This window comes from Dermacentor silvarum, chromosome 2 (assembly GCF_013339745.2).
Source record: "Dermacentor silvarum isolate Dsil-2018 chromosome 2, BIME_Dsil_1.4, whole genome shotgun sequence".
Lineage (NCBI taxonomy): Eukaryota > Metazoa > Arthropoda > Arachnida > Ixodida > Ixodidae > Dermacentor > Dermacentor silvarum.
The window spans coordinates 13,962,841-13,981,524 of record NC_051155.1 but is presented as its reverse complement, the minus strand read 5'-3'; the positions used below and the strand labels follow the sequence as shown (position 1 = coordinate 13,981,524).

Genomic DNA, 18,684 nt, shown 5'->3' with positions numbered 1-18,684 from the left:
GTGACTGTTGCCGGTGCCTGTGGGGGCGGCTCGGAGAGAGAGAGAGAATAACATTTTATTGATTAGACAGGAAATTTGGCGCTGAGCCGTGCTCCCTCAAGGGCTGCAGAAGATAGCGCCAACCTTTCCCTTTCCCTCAAGAACCACTTATCATCATCATCAGACAGGAAAGAGGTGTTGGGAGCGGGTGGGTGGGTCCCTATTCTGAGACTCCACTGGCCAGAGCTACTCGCCGGGCCTGGTCGAGTAGACCCCTCTGGGTCTCGGAGGTTTTCGACGAGATCAGAACGGGACACTCGTCGAGCAGCGTCGGAAGTCTTTGCCACTTTCTCGCTTCGCAACTTTTTTATATAAATACGCATTTGTTACCGCGGCTAAACGGCGCCTCCTCTCCCTCCCTTCCTCCCGTTCTCTCAGGGCCTTTCGCGCGACGATAGAAGTCGCGTTTGCTCTCCGCCGTACGTTCGCTCCCCATGAAAGCGCGCGAGGGACGTGCGCTTTCACTCGCACATGCAGCATACAGCGCGTGGCGACGATTTCATCGCCATTGGAATTCATACGGAACCTCACGGCGACGACGACGCCGACGGCAGAAATCCGCTTGGAGTGTCCATATAATTGCTATCGCAATAAAACGCGTCCTTCCCGCACGCCCAAAGAGCTCTCTATCTGTGGCTTAAGAAAGCGGGTTCTGTCAGTGAAACTGATGGCACGCTGACGTGCAGAGTCAGACCCACCTCTAGCCTCTTCGCCGCTTCAAGAACCTGCCGTCCTTAGCTCGCTGAAGATCCTTCTCTTCAAATGCAGGAGGGCTGCGCGCACTAGGAAAGAAGGCAACTGAGGGTTCTTTCATTGGTCGAGATACTTGGGTTGGGGCTGGACCAGTGTTGGCAACTTAGCGACTCAGTCACTAAATTTACCTAGATTTAGTCACTCTAATGACAGATCTGCCTTTCTGGTGTCATAGCGACTTTATTAGTCGGTTTGTCTTGGCCAGGATCATTTCTGATAGCCTTATAAGAATAAGTGCTTCGCTGTTCATCCATGAAGCGAACTCTATACGAAGGTAAATCGCGGGAATTTCGGCCTGTGCATAGTGAATTGGTGGAAACAGCCATCTGTGCTATTATCTTCCACGTTATTCTTGCACTTGGTCTAAAAATTGACATGAGGCGACAAAAAACTTACAATATAGCACAGTCTAGTTGCACCAACAGGGCGGTCATCTGATTTAAGTGCCACATTTTTTCGGGCATAAACCAGTTGAAAATTTCCACTTTGTCGTCTGTTCTTTCTTAGCCACCGGGCTGCTGCGCAGTTAATATGAAGCAGTACCGACTTGCCTAGCTGTCAGCGCTTATGATCGAAATAAAATCTGATTTATCAACTGTGCGAGCAAGGTGGTGCAACATCCTTAAGTGTAGCGGGGGGGGGGGGCGCTTTCGAAATTTGACTCAAGCCCAGGAAGCCATGTGTCACCATTTGACAGCAGCTGGATCGGTACAGCGAAGAAAGCTAGACCATGCCTCCGAAGTACGACCAGCACTATTGCAAATTGTGGGTCTTCACGTGGTTTGAAAGGCTGAAAACTTCTAGTGCATTATGATATAACAGAAGAATCCCCTGCTTGCTGTAGCAGTGAATTCCCTATGGTGTTATCGCATGTAATACGTACGCCGCCACAAGAAAGCAAGATAAACCATTGGCGTCTCATGCAGTTGAGTAGAAGGAGGTGCGATTTATAGCCGCGACCGACCCTTTGATTGGAGCAGCAAATCAACTCTTTGTTTATTTGTTCGAGAGTACGCAGCATTCGTTCCCGCTGTTAATCTCCCCAAGCTGTCACAAAATCAATTTGTAGACGGCAACAGCGCAGCAAGCTTCCGCATCCACTGCTTAAGAAGCTCGTGGGCGCTGATCGTAGTGAACGTGTTGTCTCTGCACTTCACGCTGATTTGATGGCCACTTCCGGATATCCGTGGTTTTAGCCTGGTCATCGACGAGGCTACAGATATTGCAACGAAGTATTTTGGGGGCGAAGTGGTGCACTACTCAGCAAAACATGATTGTGACTACACTCTTCGCGATAATCGAGTGAAGGATGGCACCACCACGGCCACTTGTCAAGGCATTACGTAACCTGCTGAGCCGCTTTACTAGAGCTGTTTTTTTTAGCATGAAATGCTTTTAGCTTCCGTTGTCGGCGACCTCCGAGTGATCTTCAGCCAAAATCCAGAGCCATAATCCGGGCACTCAAGACGAGAATGGGGCGAGAACGAAACAAGAACATGTGGCCATCGTTGCGAGAGCAAAACGAGATCATCCGGGCAACCAGTCAAAACTTAAGAAAAAGCGGTCTCGGGCCCCCAACCCCTTGTACAGGACCGCATTACACACTCTAGTTACTGCTCAAACAAGTTACAAAAAATGTCACAGTTTCGCCCTAAGGGCGAAGCAATGAATGCGATAGCAACACAGCAATGTCATACGAAGTAAGGTGAGCGGCTTTGGTAGCAACAACACGCAGAACTGTTGTCGACGCCATCGGCGTTTTGCCCGCGTTAGCTCAAAATGCGTGCGGCGTTGGTGACTGTTGCTGGAGCCTCTGATATAAATAGGCACTTGGTGCCGCAGCTAAACGTCGCCTCTCTTCCCTCCCCCTCCCCCACGGCCTCTCGCGCGTCCGAAGAAGGCGCGTTTGCTCTACATATATGGTGATTGTAAAGGAGAAAAGAGACGCCTACTTCTGCAGCCCTTAAGCGAGCACGGCGCAGAACGCGCGTTTGTTCTCCGCCGTGCGTTCACTCCCCGTGAAAGACGCGCCCCTCGCGCCCTTTCACTCGCACATACAGCGTTCGGCGCGCGGCGACGATTTCATCTCCAAATGACGTCATACGGAACCTCACGGCGACGGCGACGGCGACGGCGACGCCGACGGCAGAAATCTGCTTTTGAGTGTCCATATAATTGCTATCGCAATAAAATAATATTGCTTCCGATATCTTCCTAATGTTTGTTCACAATATCACTCAAGCTATAACTTCTATACGCTGAAGTACGCTGAAGTTTGTCATTTCCAATAGCGACGTTCAAGAGGCAGATACAGTGCACCACACACTTGATTGTCATCTTTTGGTGCTGAGACAGGGTTGATGTGCTCTTTTCCACGCCAGCGATCCGTGAGTTCCGCGGTGTTCGTTTTGCGCCGCCTCCTTCGAGAGATGGCGCCGGCTGCGTGACCAGGCCGGCAGCGTCCGGCCTGGTCATGGTTGTTTGGCCGAGACGAGACTTGCAACGAGGTTCAGTTCAAAACAGTTCATTTCGTCTCAGTAAGCTTTCAGACCTGCGTTGCCGCACCAGTCTGCTTTGCCGGTAGCTATTTCATGCTTACACCAGCTGCTCTCGATTACGGGAAAGCCAACATATTTTTTTTCCTTTTTTATCGCATTAACGGTTCACTTGCTATTGCATGACAAAAAGCAAATATATGTTAACAAGTAAGGCACCTAAAAATAGAAACAATCAAAACAAAAAATGGCAGAATTCTGGGAGTCATCAATATCATTATAATTTACCACAAATATCTCAATTTCACCTTCCGCTAAAAATAAACACTTTGAGGCCGCGACCAGGCACCTTTGTTAAAAGTTACTAACACTGGGCTCGCTGCTTGTCTTTGCGTGCCATCTGTTTCGCTAACAGAATAGAAGGAAAAATGTTGCAGTGGCTTAGCTCGGCTATGCCAGGATATACGTAGCGTTAGCAAAGGTTCAGCTGATTATTCTTAGCTTTCCTGGTTGTCTAGATTGTCAAGGATTAGCTTGATTGTCATGCTTACTGCTGCTCCAATGACACACACAAACGCCAGTCAGAAGCGCAGCGGCTCCAGCGCAGTGTCAGACGGCGACTGCACAGCGAGCGCGCGCCGGCGCCAGTGCGTCTACCACGGCTACGACGTCATTCCTCTGGAATGCGCAGACCGGCGGCGGTGAGTCGCGCGCGGCGGCGGCGGAGTGCGCGAGAGGTGCCGGCTCCGGTGGCTCCGGTGCGCAAGCCGTGTGACATCACTGATCCTTGCGCATGCGCAGCACGGCTCTTGATGTGCCTCGCGAAACGGGCTTGGCTAGGCCAGTGTAGCTAACGCTACAAAAAGAAATCTCTTTCCCAAGCCGCACACGGGGCTCTTCGAGCGTGCGCAGGTAACGCGTTCTTTTTAAAACGAAGCTTAATTATATGTCTAGGCGAAATCGTATATGGCTAGGCAAAATCGCCTCTGTACAGAAAACTATCATCATCCGCATTGTCTCGAGCGTCGTCGTCTTCTTCCGCAGCTGGCTCGTTGGCGCCCCTCGGGTTGCGCTCGTGCCACTGCTCCCGCGTTCGTCGTTGTCTTCTTCCTCAGCAGGCTGCGTTGCCGCTCATCATTCCAGCGTAGAATTTCACTTCACTTCTGTCGTCGTAATGGGGAGGCCGCGTTTACGGAGGTATGAGCCATTGCTTAACGGGGTATGAGCCATTCGTTGTCTTACGTAACGGACCGATTTAATTTTGAAGCAATTTAATTTCGAAGAATCGCAAGCGGCAATGGCGGCCGAATGCTGCTAACTACACCGCCGAGCAAACGCGAGACATCGAACGCAACCGACAATGGTGGACCGCGGGGATACGGTCAGTGACGTCGTTCGCTCCGTCGCAGCCAAACGTGTGTGTAGCCTCATGGTGGTGGTGGTAACATTTATTTAGGTCCTGAAGATTGAGAAATACTTTAATTCACCCTCGGGATTAACCCAGTGATAAAAACCAGGCCCGCATGTTTCAGCTTCACTGGTTAACCGTCTTCATGGAGTGGAAGAGGCAACGAATTCCTTTCTCTCTCTCTTTTTTCTTCCTTTTTCGGAACTGGTTATTCTCGCATGCATGTTTGAGGTGACCCGCTTTGGTGCCCTAGTGGCTTTGGCGTTGCGCTGCTAATCTCGAGGGCGCGAGATGAAATCGCCGCGGCCGCATTTCGATAGAGGCGGAATGCAAAAGCGCCCGTATAGCGTGCAGTGGGTGCACGTTAAAGATATCTGGAGTCCCCCACTGCGGCGTGCCTCATAATAAGAGAACGGTTGTGGCACGTAAAACCCCATAATTTTTTTGCCTGATAACATAGATAATTACTAAGTAAACATCAATATTATAATAAGCGATTTTAGAAGGAAGCTTTGTGTTTCACTTCTTTTTAATCTTTTAAAAACTAGGCGCATAATGACAAGACAATCCAGAGGCCTGTTTCAGCAAATGATCTTTTCTGAACTAACCTTCCTTTCTTCAACCGTGCTAAAAAGCACTTCAAACACTTGCAAGTAACTCCCCCAGGCACAACTTCACATGGCAGTACAATCTTTGGTGTAAGGAAGAGCGCTGGATGATACACCCGTGGGTACTACGGGCTATTAATACTATAAGAGGCAGAGAATAAGGGAATGCTGCAGACCACCAGCATAAAGTCGACCAACTTCGGCCTGACTGCCTCCAAAAATACAAATTCCTTTTTGGCTACTGTAGGTGTACATGGGAGGGGAGGGGGCGTCACTTGAACCTCTCCAGGAGGCAGCGGCACCAATAATATGTGTTCAAAAGGGGAAGAAAACAACAGAAGTGTTATAGTTGGAAAAATTTAAACCACAACATTATGAGACACTTGTAAATGAAGAAAATGAATGAACTGTTCAGGGTTGTTACGGGCCGGGGTTTGGTAAACCTTCAACAGCGTCTGCTTAGAGGTCGAACCAGGTTGACCATGGGAGAGGGTGTGGCAGGAAAGACGAGGCGACGTAAAAGCAAATAACACAAGTTAAATACATGGTTACGGGTGAGTGGTGTACTCGAAAGAAAGTATACAAGAAACGTTCATCATGCATGCACGTGCACGCTAGGGCAAAGCAAAAGTGTTCTCCACGTGACTGTTTGCTTGGCTTTTTTATACCCTCCACAATCCGGGAACTGTTCCCCTCTCCTGCCCTCACTGCAGGACAGGACAAACCAGAGGAAGCAGTGAGGGTGGGTGACCGAAGCAGAGTGAACGTCCCCAGCGGGGGTGAGATGGTCGCAAGGCGGCACGGCAGGTTTCGTCTCTGACGTATCTCTGACCCTCGCGACGGGCACGTCTGTTCATGTTGACGAGCGAGATCGTTAGGCACGCTGTATCCCATGCGTTTGCACGTGGTCCGGACATGGTCGCTCTAAGTGAATTGTAACAGGGTGCATAAATAAGCTGCCTTCCTCAATGGCTTCATCCCACAATGAAACAGGCTTACCATTGTTAAATACAACACCTTAATTACGGTCAGGGTAGCTCTGCGATTGGAACAGGTTTAACTCCACTTGCTTGGGTGCAGTCAATTTACCATTTTACAAATTTTCAGAGAACTGATTTCCTGCTGGACCACTCTTCGTATTTCCAGCCAGATACGGAAAGTACTTAGGGTTCGCCTATAAATGATATCGTGCTTAAAATGAAAAATTCTTCCGCAGAATCATTACGGCATACCCACCATTGTGCACCATCACTTAATTTGCATAAGCTGGCCCGGTGCTTATTGGACCAACGGCAACCGGCACCATGGGTTGCTCTGCAGGCGTGCATCATAAAAAATATTAGCTCAGCACTAGAAAATAAAAAGATGGCGTTGAAAAAGCCTGTGTGAACATAAGTTATCCCAGGTATTTCTAAAGTTGCAAATTTAACCAAGATTGAAATATACCTGCATTCCCTTGCAAGCGTCGCAAAAGTCATAGAAACCACTGCTTAGGATACTTGCTCTCGTGGAACCAATTTCAACGTTTCCAAATTATTGCTTGCATGAACGGAGTTTCGAACACCTGCATTTCTGACCCGTCATTGGGGACAAAAGGGCGCGCGATCACGTGCGAAAGAAGGCAGCAGCCAGAGGATAACCGGAAGCGCATGTAATAGCTTCCATTGTGCTACACAGTTAAGGTGAAATGTAGTTATCATCACGACTCCGCCGCTTTTACTGCGCATGAATAGGTGACGGGACACCATCTGCATTGAATGGTATTAAAAAGCGTCATTACACATCCAAGCCTAACGATCCCTAAATAGCTGCCGATGTAAAACACCGCAACCAGACTACGCGCCCATTCATTGAGCCGGTACCTCTGGCGCGCAGCGAGAAGCTGCGGTTGGCGAAGCGATCCCGCCGACACAAATGAACCGTCACCCGCACCCGTACTGCGCGATAACACCATACGTACGAAAAGCTAGTGCTTGGAACAAAAAGGAATTAAACAAAAAGCACTTACCAAGATCAAGTATCCTTCCGCGGACTCCGGGGCAGTGTTCCAAACAGGTCCGTTTTATTCGCCTGCACCGCTGTGAACCAGTTCACGGCGGTTCACGAGAAGTTCAGAAATTGTGCAGCTCGATTTCTGCGGTGCAGGCACAGCGCCACACTCGAAACAAATGCCAAGGTGCAGACGCTGTGCAGGCGTTATGTTATGTCCGACTAATGTGCACGGAGTGTGGAAGCTTGAGAGGTTCTGAACTGCAGGTATGATCGCCTTCTGGGGCCTAAATACACACCACACTTGCGTAGATACATCAGACGTACATAAGCGGGGTTTTAACGGCGCTCGCGCCAGTGTGCTGCGTCGTCTGCTGCACTGCTGCCTCGCACCTGACCAAGGCGGCACCGACCGTGGAATGAGTGCAGCAAAATCACGAACCAGCCCTGCACCTTTCCTGCACCTTTCGAAACTACCGGCGTGGTTCAGCGGGCGCCATTGCTGCACCGCTGAAACGAATGGCAGGGTGCAGCACCTCGCGAACTGATTCAGGCGGTGCAGGCAAATCGAACGTACCTGATATCCACGTTCTATATTTGACGACCTTGTCGCCGTGTATTGCTCGCCGTCGCGCAATGGTTCGCGGCACCAGACGCACGTCACGCCAAACAGGTCTTTGTTGGTGAAGTCCATAGACTGTTACAATTCCAATTATACATATACGAGAGGCAAAACTACCGCACGAAGTACCGCGAAACGTCAAACCGCCATATTAGCACATCTTTCATCATGCGCTTACACGAGACAGCAAGGATAGATTAAGTTGCCAACATGGCGCCCTTTTGTTGAAGAATGTGGGAACACGCATTATTTCTCTCCCGGCTCTTATTGAATAAATACGTGGTGCCGCAGTAACCTATAAGCGGCTTTGAAAAATTGAAGGACACTTTGTACATTCCAAGGTGTGTTCGGCGAAAGCCTGTGCCCATTTGGCTGACTACCGCCGCATGCGCATTCGCTCATTCTTCTTCTGGCATTTGGTATCGGGGGAATGCACATTCTGGGGGCGCTTCTCCAGCCCGCTTGCCGTGGAATCATCACCGGGCCGCTTGAGAGCCATCCCACTAACTCAACTGCTGCAACGAGACGTCTGACGAAGGAGCGTTGCCGCGCGCGCCGCTGTGCCGTCACGTGATTGCTGAGAGAGTGTGAGGAGGAGAGGCCACAGCTGGCACCGTTCCAGGGCACGGACGGTCGGACGCCGCGAGTGTGAGCCATTAAAGGCTTTCGCCTTAACAGAAATGTGTAAGCCATGACTCAACAAAAATAATTAAAACATCAACACGACTGCCGTTGTAGCCGCTATTTTAGAGGTTACTCCCACGTAGAGGCTACACTATAGGTCACCGGGATTAGAGTGTATACTGACAGAAGTTAAATGAGGAGTGCCCTCGTCGTCGGACAAATATTGGATGTCCAGGGCGAGTCTCTAATCGTGTCCTGCATTTACCTGTTTTTCGATTACTCAGGCTTTGTTCGCGATAGTATACTGACGCCTTAGAGATTCTTGAGCACTAATCTCTCACTATAGCTTGACTTATTTGTCTTTAGTGTCCCTTTAAAACAACGCTAAATAAGTATAGACATGATAACGTATTTTCTAAAAACTTAATTTTTGTTAATACGTGGATTGGTAAAAGAGAAGGTGAAGGCACAAACTGCATTTCTTGAAATTCGCGCACGAAGTCCAGCGCCAACGTCAGTGCGATATCACGGATTTCTAAGTATCTTTACTTCTTTTGGTATTTGGGCCATTGCAGCTAAGTAAGGGTTCTGAAAGCTTGCTAACCTTAGTCTTTGTTTCTGTTCAAAGAAAATTTCGTCCATCATTGCCCACACAAAGTTAACTAGGCGAGAGTAGACGCCATCAAAATCAAGGATGTCATGGTTAGCTGGTACTGGAACTTCAAAGCGACGTCTTCCGTATTTTACTGGCTTGGCGAGCCTCTTCTCAAGGCAAGAGTGTCTTTTATTAGCATTGCACAAGGGCAACTCACTAACACAGCTCAAACTCTCGGTCTCTCCAGTGTCGGTTTAAACCGCAAGCATGACGTTGCACGTGAAGAACCATGGCAACTCACCGTTTGGAAAAATTGGCTCCAGGCTGAACTTTGCAGGCTACGGGTCACAGAAATTTTTGGAAATATCTTCGCAATTTAATCTATTGCAGTTGCTGAAGCTATCTTATTTGCACAGGAATGGAGAAACCAGATACTTAGGTATTTTCTATTCTTTCTTTCTGCAGAATCCGCACAGTGATCAGCCTCTGAGGCGCCCCCAGCGATCAGCCTATTACGCGGAGAAAAAGCAACAGTATCGACAAATAAACTTGATTCGCTCGTCTGATTCTTTTTCTCTTGCTCTTGAGAACCACTGCACCAGTTCTTAAGAGAAACTGCAATACGTATCTTTTCTTCTTCGATATTTCCACCCACGGGACATGCACAGCAATAAGCCTGCCTCTCCGTTTGAAAAGAAACCTACTTTAAGTGTAATACTATGAGTACCCGTAGATACACTACGTGCCTTGAAGGATTGTTGTATACGGAACAGTACTGCAACTCATATTAAGGCTAATCAAATTGGCCCATGAGTGTCTGCTAAACATGGATCATTATAAGCCGGTTCAAAAGCTTATACTCTGCCTTCTCTTCCATGCCGTTCAGGTCTACATGTTCTACATGTCTACAGATCTATGGGTACTCATATTTACTTGTTTCGTAGAAATAAACTCGGGCACTTCGAGCACTTAAGCAAAATGACATGTAAGGTTTAGAGAGTTTATAACGGTGCTGGTGTTCCCAGCATGCGCATAGCTTATTTACTTCTATACGAAGGTGAGAGGATTGCCCTTTCAAATCAAATGAAATCCGTTTATTTCAGCATCAGATGAGACAGTACAACAGTCACAACAGTGATACTGTGGGGTGAAAGCAAAAATCCATTAAGGCTTGACAAGGGCTTTCACACCATTTAGCACATAGCAAACAGCAACAAGAAATCATAAGTACTTATAATACAGTGGTAAACATGTCTGAGTATTTTATCGCTTTTGTTCTGAAATGCACAAAAAAAGAGGTTTGTAGAAAAAGAAATGGTATCATTCATTTTTAGTGGAAAACCTGTTTAGTGTTTGTGGCAGTAAATATTTCATCATTTGGCGACCATAGTTTGTACGTGTGTAAGGGATTCTCCAATCATCAGAGGGTCGCGTGCTATACGGGCAAGTGCATGGTGTTAAATGCGCTAAGTCTACGAGAAAAGAATCATGGTTTCTTCTGCAAGTACGATATCTCTTAAGTAAATTCGAAGTGTAAATGTCAGGCATTGGTAGTAAATTAAGGGCTTCAAATATGGGTTTAGAGTGTGCATCGCGTGGAGCACATGTAATTATGCGTACAGCTTTTTTCTGTAGCCTATATATTCTGCCTAGGTTCTTTTCCGTTGTGGTGCCCCATACCAGATAGCAATAAGTTAGTGTAGATACGAATAGAGAATTATATAGTAGAAGTTTGATTCTTTGCGGCAAGCTAAAGCGAAGACGTGATAGGACACCTACGACACGAGAAAGTTTAGGGGGAACAAGATCAGCGTGATTGTTCCATAACATATTTTCGTGAAAAATCACTCCCAGGGTTTTCACTATAGGTTCAATTTTAATTGTTTCCGGGCCAATCGTTAGGGTCAAATCGCAGTTTACGGGCTTATTTTTGGGACGAAAGAGCACTGATTTTGTTTTAGAAGTGTTTATAATTAACGAATTCCTTATACCCCATGCGTTCAGTGACTGCAAGACATCGTTTGCTTTGTGCACAAGTTTATGCAAATCGCAGTCCCTAAAAAACAAGCTTGTATCATCTGCATAAATAATGAACGTTGTACTATTATCTATGTTCACCAAATCATTTACATAAATATTGAAAAGTAGCGGACCCAGAATACTACCTTGGGGGACGCGATTTGACAACTCTTTAAAATTAGACGCGTAGCCATTTATTTCAACTTTTTGCTGTCGGTATTTCAAATATGATTTTATGACATTTAAGAAGTTACCCCGGAAACCATAGTAGTCTAGTTTTTTAATTAGTGTAATGTGATTAATTCTATCGAAGGCTTTTGAAAAGTCAACGAATATTCCAAGTGTATATGTTTCCTTTTCGAATGCATCTAGTATGATTTTTTTTGCGTTAGTAGAGCAGTTTCGGTTGAACGCTGCTTTGTGAAACCAAACTGCAAAGGCGTCATAATGTGGTGCTTGGTTAAGAATGAAACTATCCGTTCATGTATTAGTTTTTCAATTACTTTAGAAAAAACTGGCAGAATAGAAATGGGTCTATAGTTTGATATACTATTTTTGTCTCCACCCTTGAAAATAATAGAAACTTTGGCTATCTGAAGACGCCTAGGAAAAGTGTCTAATGTAAACATTAAATTAATGATATATTCTAAGACAGAGGATACACTATGAATAACATGTTTAATTGGCCGAATTTCCAGGCCGTCAGCGTCACAACACCTGCTGTTCTTTAGGGACATGAAATGAGCCGTAACCTCCTCTGTAGTTACCGGAAACAGAAATGCACTTTCTCTTATTTGCGTGCCCATGTACCGGGCGAAATTTTTGTCATGTGAGCTATCTCCAATGCAGGTAAAGAATTTGTTAAAGGCTTCGGAAAGGTCATACCCAGTGAGGATCTGGTTGTCCACGGTAAGTTTAATCGGGTATGTGTTGCTGTCGGAGCTTGGATTAAGCAACATATTTAACTTTTTCCAGACGGCTTCAGATGTTTTGTTTTTTTCAGGGTCAAAGAGGTTACTGAAATAATCAAGTTTGGTTTTTCTTAAGAGAGAATTTGTAATATTTCTGTGTTTTCTAAATGTCTCAAAGTCTTGCTTGTCCCTAGATTTCAAAAAGCGCTCGTAAAGTGCATTTTTTAATTTTATAGCTTTAAGGCACTCTGAAGTAATCCAAAGTTTCCTTGCCTTGCGTGGCCGCTTTTTTGTTTTGACTGGAAAGCACTTGTTATAGGTTTCTATGAAAGTTTCAATAAAGACATTATACGCTGTGTCTGCATCGGTTTCACGGAAAACGGTGTCCCGTTTTATCCTGGATATACATGCAGTGAACATATCAATTGTGCTTGGGCATATGTACCGGAATTTTGGAGATGGTGGCTTTGCATCCTTCAATTTAAATTTCTTTTGGCTTAAAATTTGCGTATACAGGTAGATGGTCACTAATATGTGTTTTAAGGACACCAGCACAAATAGGCGCATTTATGTTATTTGTTATAATGACGTCAATAAGCGTGGAGGATTGAGCATGGAATCGAGTAGGCTCTTTTATAACATTTATAAATGCGTTAGATTCCAAGATATCTGAAAGTTCAAGAACTGGGGGCTGAAAGTTAGCCATGTCAATATTCAGATCTCCACCGATAGTAAGGTGGTAATCATTTTCATTGGCCCACGACAGGAGGGTGTCCAAAAACATAAGGAAGGTAGACACGTTGCATTTAGGAGGGCGGTATATCACAGAAAAAATTTCTGAACTACATTTCACCGTCAACACCTCGTAATGGTCAGTAATCATAGAAAAATGCTCAAATATTTCATACGGAAACAGATCATATACTAAAAGCATAACCCCGCCACCCATCTTATCACCCCGGTTCAAGAAATAAGTAGCATAACTAGGTATGCGAAGAACTTCAGACTCGTGGCGATACCAGGTTTCGGTAACCATGATGACGTCAAAAGAGAATTTAAACGATTCGAGCAGAATCGTTATCTCGTCTGCCTTGTTTCTGGCTGATTGTGCATTTACGTGAAGGAAGGACACGTGGCGTTCCTTTCCGGACAGCGATAGACTCAACTCGTATGGCGTTAGAAAATGGGCAGCCATATTGATTTTTTTTAGATGGAACTCAAGAAACGAATTTAGACGATCTTTTCTAGATCGCTTTCACTTGTTATCTGAAGCACTCGCGACTTCTCATCCTTCCGCGCAAAAATTTTGCCGCCCTTCGACCAGGCAAATCTCCATTCGACTTCCTTCCTGCGCGCAACAGTTTGTCCAAGTAGCTTTTTAAACTGCGGGCATAGGTGCTCATTCACAAAGAGGAAAGTATTTCCTGGGCAACCAATATTGGCTGTCGTTAAACGCGTCTTCTTCGCCTTCTCTAATACTGCGTCACGCTTTGACCGGCTGTTGAATTGTACAACAATATGTGGGCAAGAGCCATCTTTTGTAGTCACTCCATGGTAAATTTCAATGTCATCTTCCCTCACGGACTCGCCGACAGCTTCCCCAATCTTCTGAACGACCTTGGTCAACTGTTCACCTTGCACAACAGGAACGTTTTTTACCTCAATATTTCGGTTTCGCGAATACTGCTCTAGGGCGGTAGTTCTACGTTCATTGTTTAGAACCAGCTTCTTCAGTTGATAGCATTCAGTTTTGAGAACGTCATTCTGAGCCTTTAGCTCACCATTTTCTTTTGCAAGCTGCGAGCACTGGACCGACATTTCTTCGAACTTCTTATTAAAAAAGTCAAGACTTGATTTCACGTCACGTATTTCCTTGCGCAGCTCTCTCTCGAGGGCAGTGCGCATATCACGAAATTCTTGTTTCAGCTCTTTGAAATGTTTTTCCATTTCGGCTGGCGACATGACCAAACACCTCGGCAGCAGCAGCAGAAAGCAACAAAAAACGCTGAGGAAAGAAACAGTAACAGCACTGACCTGAAAGACAGTAGACAGTGGTTTAGTAGGCTGTGCGCAGATCCGCTGCTGCTGCCAAAGTGTGGTCCAGTACACCCGACGTTGCTCCGAGCCAAATAGTAATCTAGGTGGCGCTCACAGCGGGTCAGCACGAAAAAACAAAAAAACACCACCGGGATGATCACAGTCCTGCCCTGATATGATACAGGACGATGCGTCGACGTTTTACAAGATGGTCACCAGTGACTTCCGCGCTGACCACCGTCCTCCCGTAACACGAGGCAATGCATCGACGACATGAGCTGAAAGACAGTAGACAGTGGTTTAGTAGGCTGTGCGCAGATCCGCTTCAGGCCATTTAGATGGCAGGCCTTTCAAAGAAGACCTTGGGACCTCATGCGTCTGCTGTGTAAAAGGCCACAGAAGCGCTGCTGCGTTTCTTGAATTGCACAAACCTATATGATCGCGTGCGATTGACTTAGCGATGAATCCTTGATTGCGTGTGTACCAGTGCTAAGTGTGAATTTTATTCGTTATTGTGATGCTTCAATCCCTTTTCTCCAGTACAGCGTAGCCCACCGGGCTCAACCTGTTTAACCTCTTTGCCTTTCCCTAATGACTTTTCTCTCTTTTATTGAGTATCTCCAATGCACCATTGAAGCTGCATTACTTGAGGGGTGCGCTTGAGTTATACCGGGTGCTTCAGCGAACGCGTTAAAAAATTCTTATAGGTTGCCTGTGGCAGATAGCACAATTCCAGTTCATGAGCTCGTGTACTCGAAGAGGCGGATATTACTTGCACAAGAAATCAAAATTGCTAATTGATTAATTTACAAAAATTCACTAATTAGGTTTTGAAATAATTACCTCATGGCCCATATTGCAATTTACTAATTGTAGTCGTGGAGCTCGCAAGGTCGATCCACTTGGAACGAATTCTCAGGATGGCACCAATTTCGAGATAATAATTCCCGAACTTTGCGGAGAAATTCATTGGCGTTCCAGTTACTTTTGTGCTTCAATACATAAAGCGAGGTTTTGTTTAGAAAGTAACTGGAACGCCAATGCATTTCTCCGCAACGTTCGAAAATTAATATCTCGAAACTGGTGTCATCCTGAGAATTCGTTCCAAGTGGATCCGCCTTGCCAACTCCATGGCTACAATTTGTAAATTGCAATATGGGCCATCACTTGATTAGTCCAAACTTAATTAGTGAATATTTGTTAATTAGTTGATTATGCATTTCAATTTCTTGTGCAAGTAATGTCCGCCTCTTTGAGTAGACCAGCTCATTAACCAGAATTGTGCTATTTGCCACAGGCAAACTTTTAAAAAATTTGAAAGTGTTTGCTGCAACACCCTGTATAATTTCTTCGTAGATATGATTCACTTTAGTTGGATTGGTGTGTGCCATGATGTCAGGTAGGAGATTTTCCTTGGAAGAAAACAAGAAAAAAGAACGAAGGTGGCTTGGATTGCAGACATAAGGCATGCAAATGGCCTTCAGACGACTTGGGCGGTATGACATGTGGTGAGCTGCTAGTCTTAGAGATACAGGCTATAGGTTGAAACAGCAGCGACTTCCGAAACATATTTTGTAGGATTTGTAGGCAATTGTGGACACGTACTTCAACATGTTAGCTGGCTTGTGATGTGAATCGCTTGCCTTCTTTTTTTTTCCTCCACTAAAACAATTCACTTCTTTGCGCGCATACAATCACTGGGAAGTGCGCCCCTGTTCACTGTCTATCGCTTATTTTTTAGATATATATCTTTATTTTCAGATACGATCAATCCTTCGCTAGGATTATTACAGGGGTTGGAGCGTAAACATAAATAAAATACAGAGAAAAAATTGGCTGATGTTTAACTTTTGTAAACCTAGTAATCATGAGCGAAAGGTCTGTTTGGCTTGGTTTTACGAAAACTATTCACACAGTGTTTCAATAATGCACGCTTTCGCGCTTGGTAAAGTTCTCTATAAGGTGCTAATCTGGCCTCCCTTAGCTCCGGCACTTTAGCAGCCAACTTTGCCTTTGCTTGAGATATCGCAGCCTGCCGTCTAGCTATATCTATTGTATGATTGGATTCAGCCTGTCGCTCGCACTGAAGCCGACGGCAGCGAGTTTCCGCGGTCATCGATTGAGATGTGTTCGTATTTTCTTGTGCGCGCGTGACACCATGCTTGCTAATTTAGTTAGTAAGCGAATGTCTACAAGATTACTTTGTTTTGTGCTAAACAAAGTAATTATGGGTTCACACCAACAAGTCCACCAACGCACTGTTCACAAGATTACACGACGTATAAGGCTACCATCCTTACTTATCATCATCATCAGCCTATATTTATGTCCTGTTTCTATGGCCTATTTAACGCCGCATTTACACCAGCTTTTAATCAAGAAACTGAACTGTCATTTTCTATTCTCCCAACGAACTTTGAATGTACCATGCCACCAATTACATTTTTCCCATCCGACTTTTCATCCCTAATAGACAAGATCAAACTTTCATCATCAGCTGGTGCGGACAACATTACGTCAAAACTTCTAAAAACACTAAACACATTTATGCAGCATATCTCTGTCTACTATTTTCACAGTCAGTTTCAAGAGGCATGCTGCCTCCAGATTGGAAACATGGAAAGGCCGTTCCAGTCCACAAATCGGGTAACAAACGCTCCCCATTAAATTATCCCCCATCTCATTAACTAGTGTATCCTGCAAAATCCTTGAACATATCTACACGCATATCATGCTCTTCCTTGATGTTAACCATTTTTTTCACCCTGCGCAGCATGGCTTCAGGAAAGGTTTCTCCTGCGAAACGCAGCTAGCTATGCTTGATCACGACTTACATGTTAACCTTGACTCAAACTTCCAGACTGACGCCATCTTTCTAGATTTCACAAAATGTTTTGACAAAGTTCCTCATGAGCGTCTACTACTAAAACTTGCCGCGTTACATCTTAATGCCGATATCTTAGCATGGATTAAATAATTCTTAAGTAACCGTTCACAATCAGTCTATGTCAACAATCAAATATCTAACTCTAGCCCCGTAACCTCAGGCGTCCCTCAAGGGTCCGTCCTTGGTCCACTTCTATTTCTAACTTACATTAATGACTTACCAATGCATGTATATTCTAAAATCCGTATGCATCCAGATGATTGCGTAATGTATCGTAAAATTAACAGCGTTTCCGATAACACGTCTCTCCAGAATGACCTGGGAAGTGTGCAAGAATGGTGCAATATTTGGCTAATGGAACTAAACCCTAATAAATGTAAAACTGTCTCCTTCCACCACCGTAAAAAACCACCTTTTTTCTCGTACCAAATTGCTGGCTCCTGCCTTGAACTAGTTCCTTCCTACAAATATCTCGGAGTAACCCTTTGTAGTGATTTAACCTGGGCAACGCACATTGCGAACATCATTTCATCTGCTAATAAAATGCTCGGTTTTTTAAAACGCCATTTGCGCCACGCACGGGAAAATGTAAAATTACTAGCCTATCAGTCTCTCGACAGGACTAAATTAGAATACGCATCCCCCATTTGGAACCCGCATCAAGTATATCTCGTCATTCAACTTGAATCGCTTCAAAATCGAACTACAAGATTTATTCATTCAAAGTACTCTTACGAAGTCAGCATATCGGCACGTAAAACAGAATCGGTTTATCATTGCTTGCATCTCGTCGCCGCATTGCTAGTCTTTGTCTTTTTCGCAAGTTTATTTACAGCTCCCCCGGCAAGCCACCATATATTGTCCCCCCGGCACGCATCTCCAGTCGCACTGGTCACCCGCAACAAGTTGTGTGCCCGCGTACGCACACCGTCACTTTTTCGTCTTCATTCTTTTTTCGTGCAGCAACAGACTGGAACGGCATTTCCAATGAAATCACAGCCATAACATGTCCGTCCACATTTTTGAACACCCTAACAAATTGCCTGGCAATGTCATAAAATATGGCTTTCAATTTTTTATGTATTAACCCACCCCTTATGTAATACCCCTCCAATGGGGTCTTTAAGGTAATAAAATACAATGAAATGAAATGAAATGCAGGCCTCTCCCTGCGACCTCCAGTTACCCCTGTCTTGCGATAGATGATTACAAGTTGTGCCTGCAAATCTAACTTCATCACCCCACCTACTTTTCTGCCGTCCTCGACTGCGCTTTCCTTCTCTTGGTATCCACTCTGTAACTCTATTGGTCCACCGGTTATCCATTCTACGCATTGCATGGCCTGCCCAGCGTCATTTTTTACTCTTAATGTCAACTAGAATATCGGCTATCCGCGTTTGCTCTCTGATCCACACCACTCTCTTTCCGTCTCTTAACGTTAGGCCTGTAGCGAAGACGAATGCCCGGCGCTGCAGCCACATCGCCAGTCATACGGGAAGCGCGAGCTCGAGATTACCTGAGCCGCTCTGGTTGAGACACGCTGCGAACGCTGCCCGCTGCTCTCTTGTCTGCGTCACCCCCGAACAGACCAAGGCCTCTCCCTTCTCCGACTAATGTTATTGATGTATATGGGGACGGCGTCGCTGCACTCACCATCGTTAACCCTGGTGCCGCAGTTTCGGTTATTAGTGCCACAC

General features: G+C 45.6%; 1 protein-coding gene across 1 annotated transcript in view; it reads left to right on the top strand.

The window, feature by feature from the left end:
• LOC119439908 (alcohol dehydrogenase class-3) overlaps positions 1–9,692 on the top strand; it is a 233,542-nt gene extending 223,850 nt beyond the window's left edge. Inside the window, exon 10 of the mRNA XM_037704875.2 lies at positions 9,599–9,692. Within this exon, the coding sequence (XP_037560803.2) occupies positions 9,599–9,623 (25 nt within the window). The 3' untranslated portion in view covers positions 9,624–9,692. The remainder of the gene's footprint in view (positions 1–9,598) is intronic.
• Positions 9,693–18,684: the final 8,992 nt, after the last annotated feature.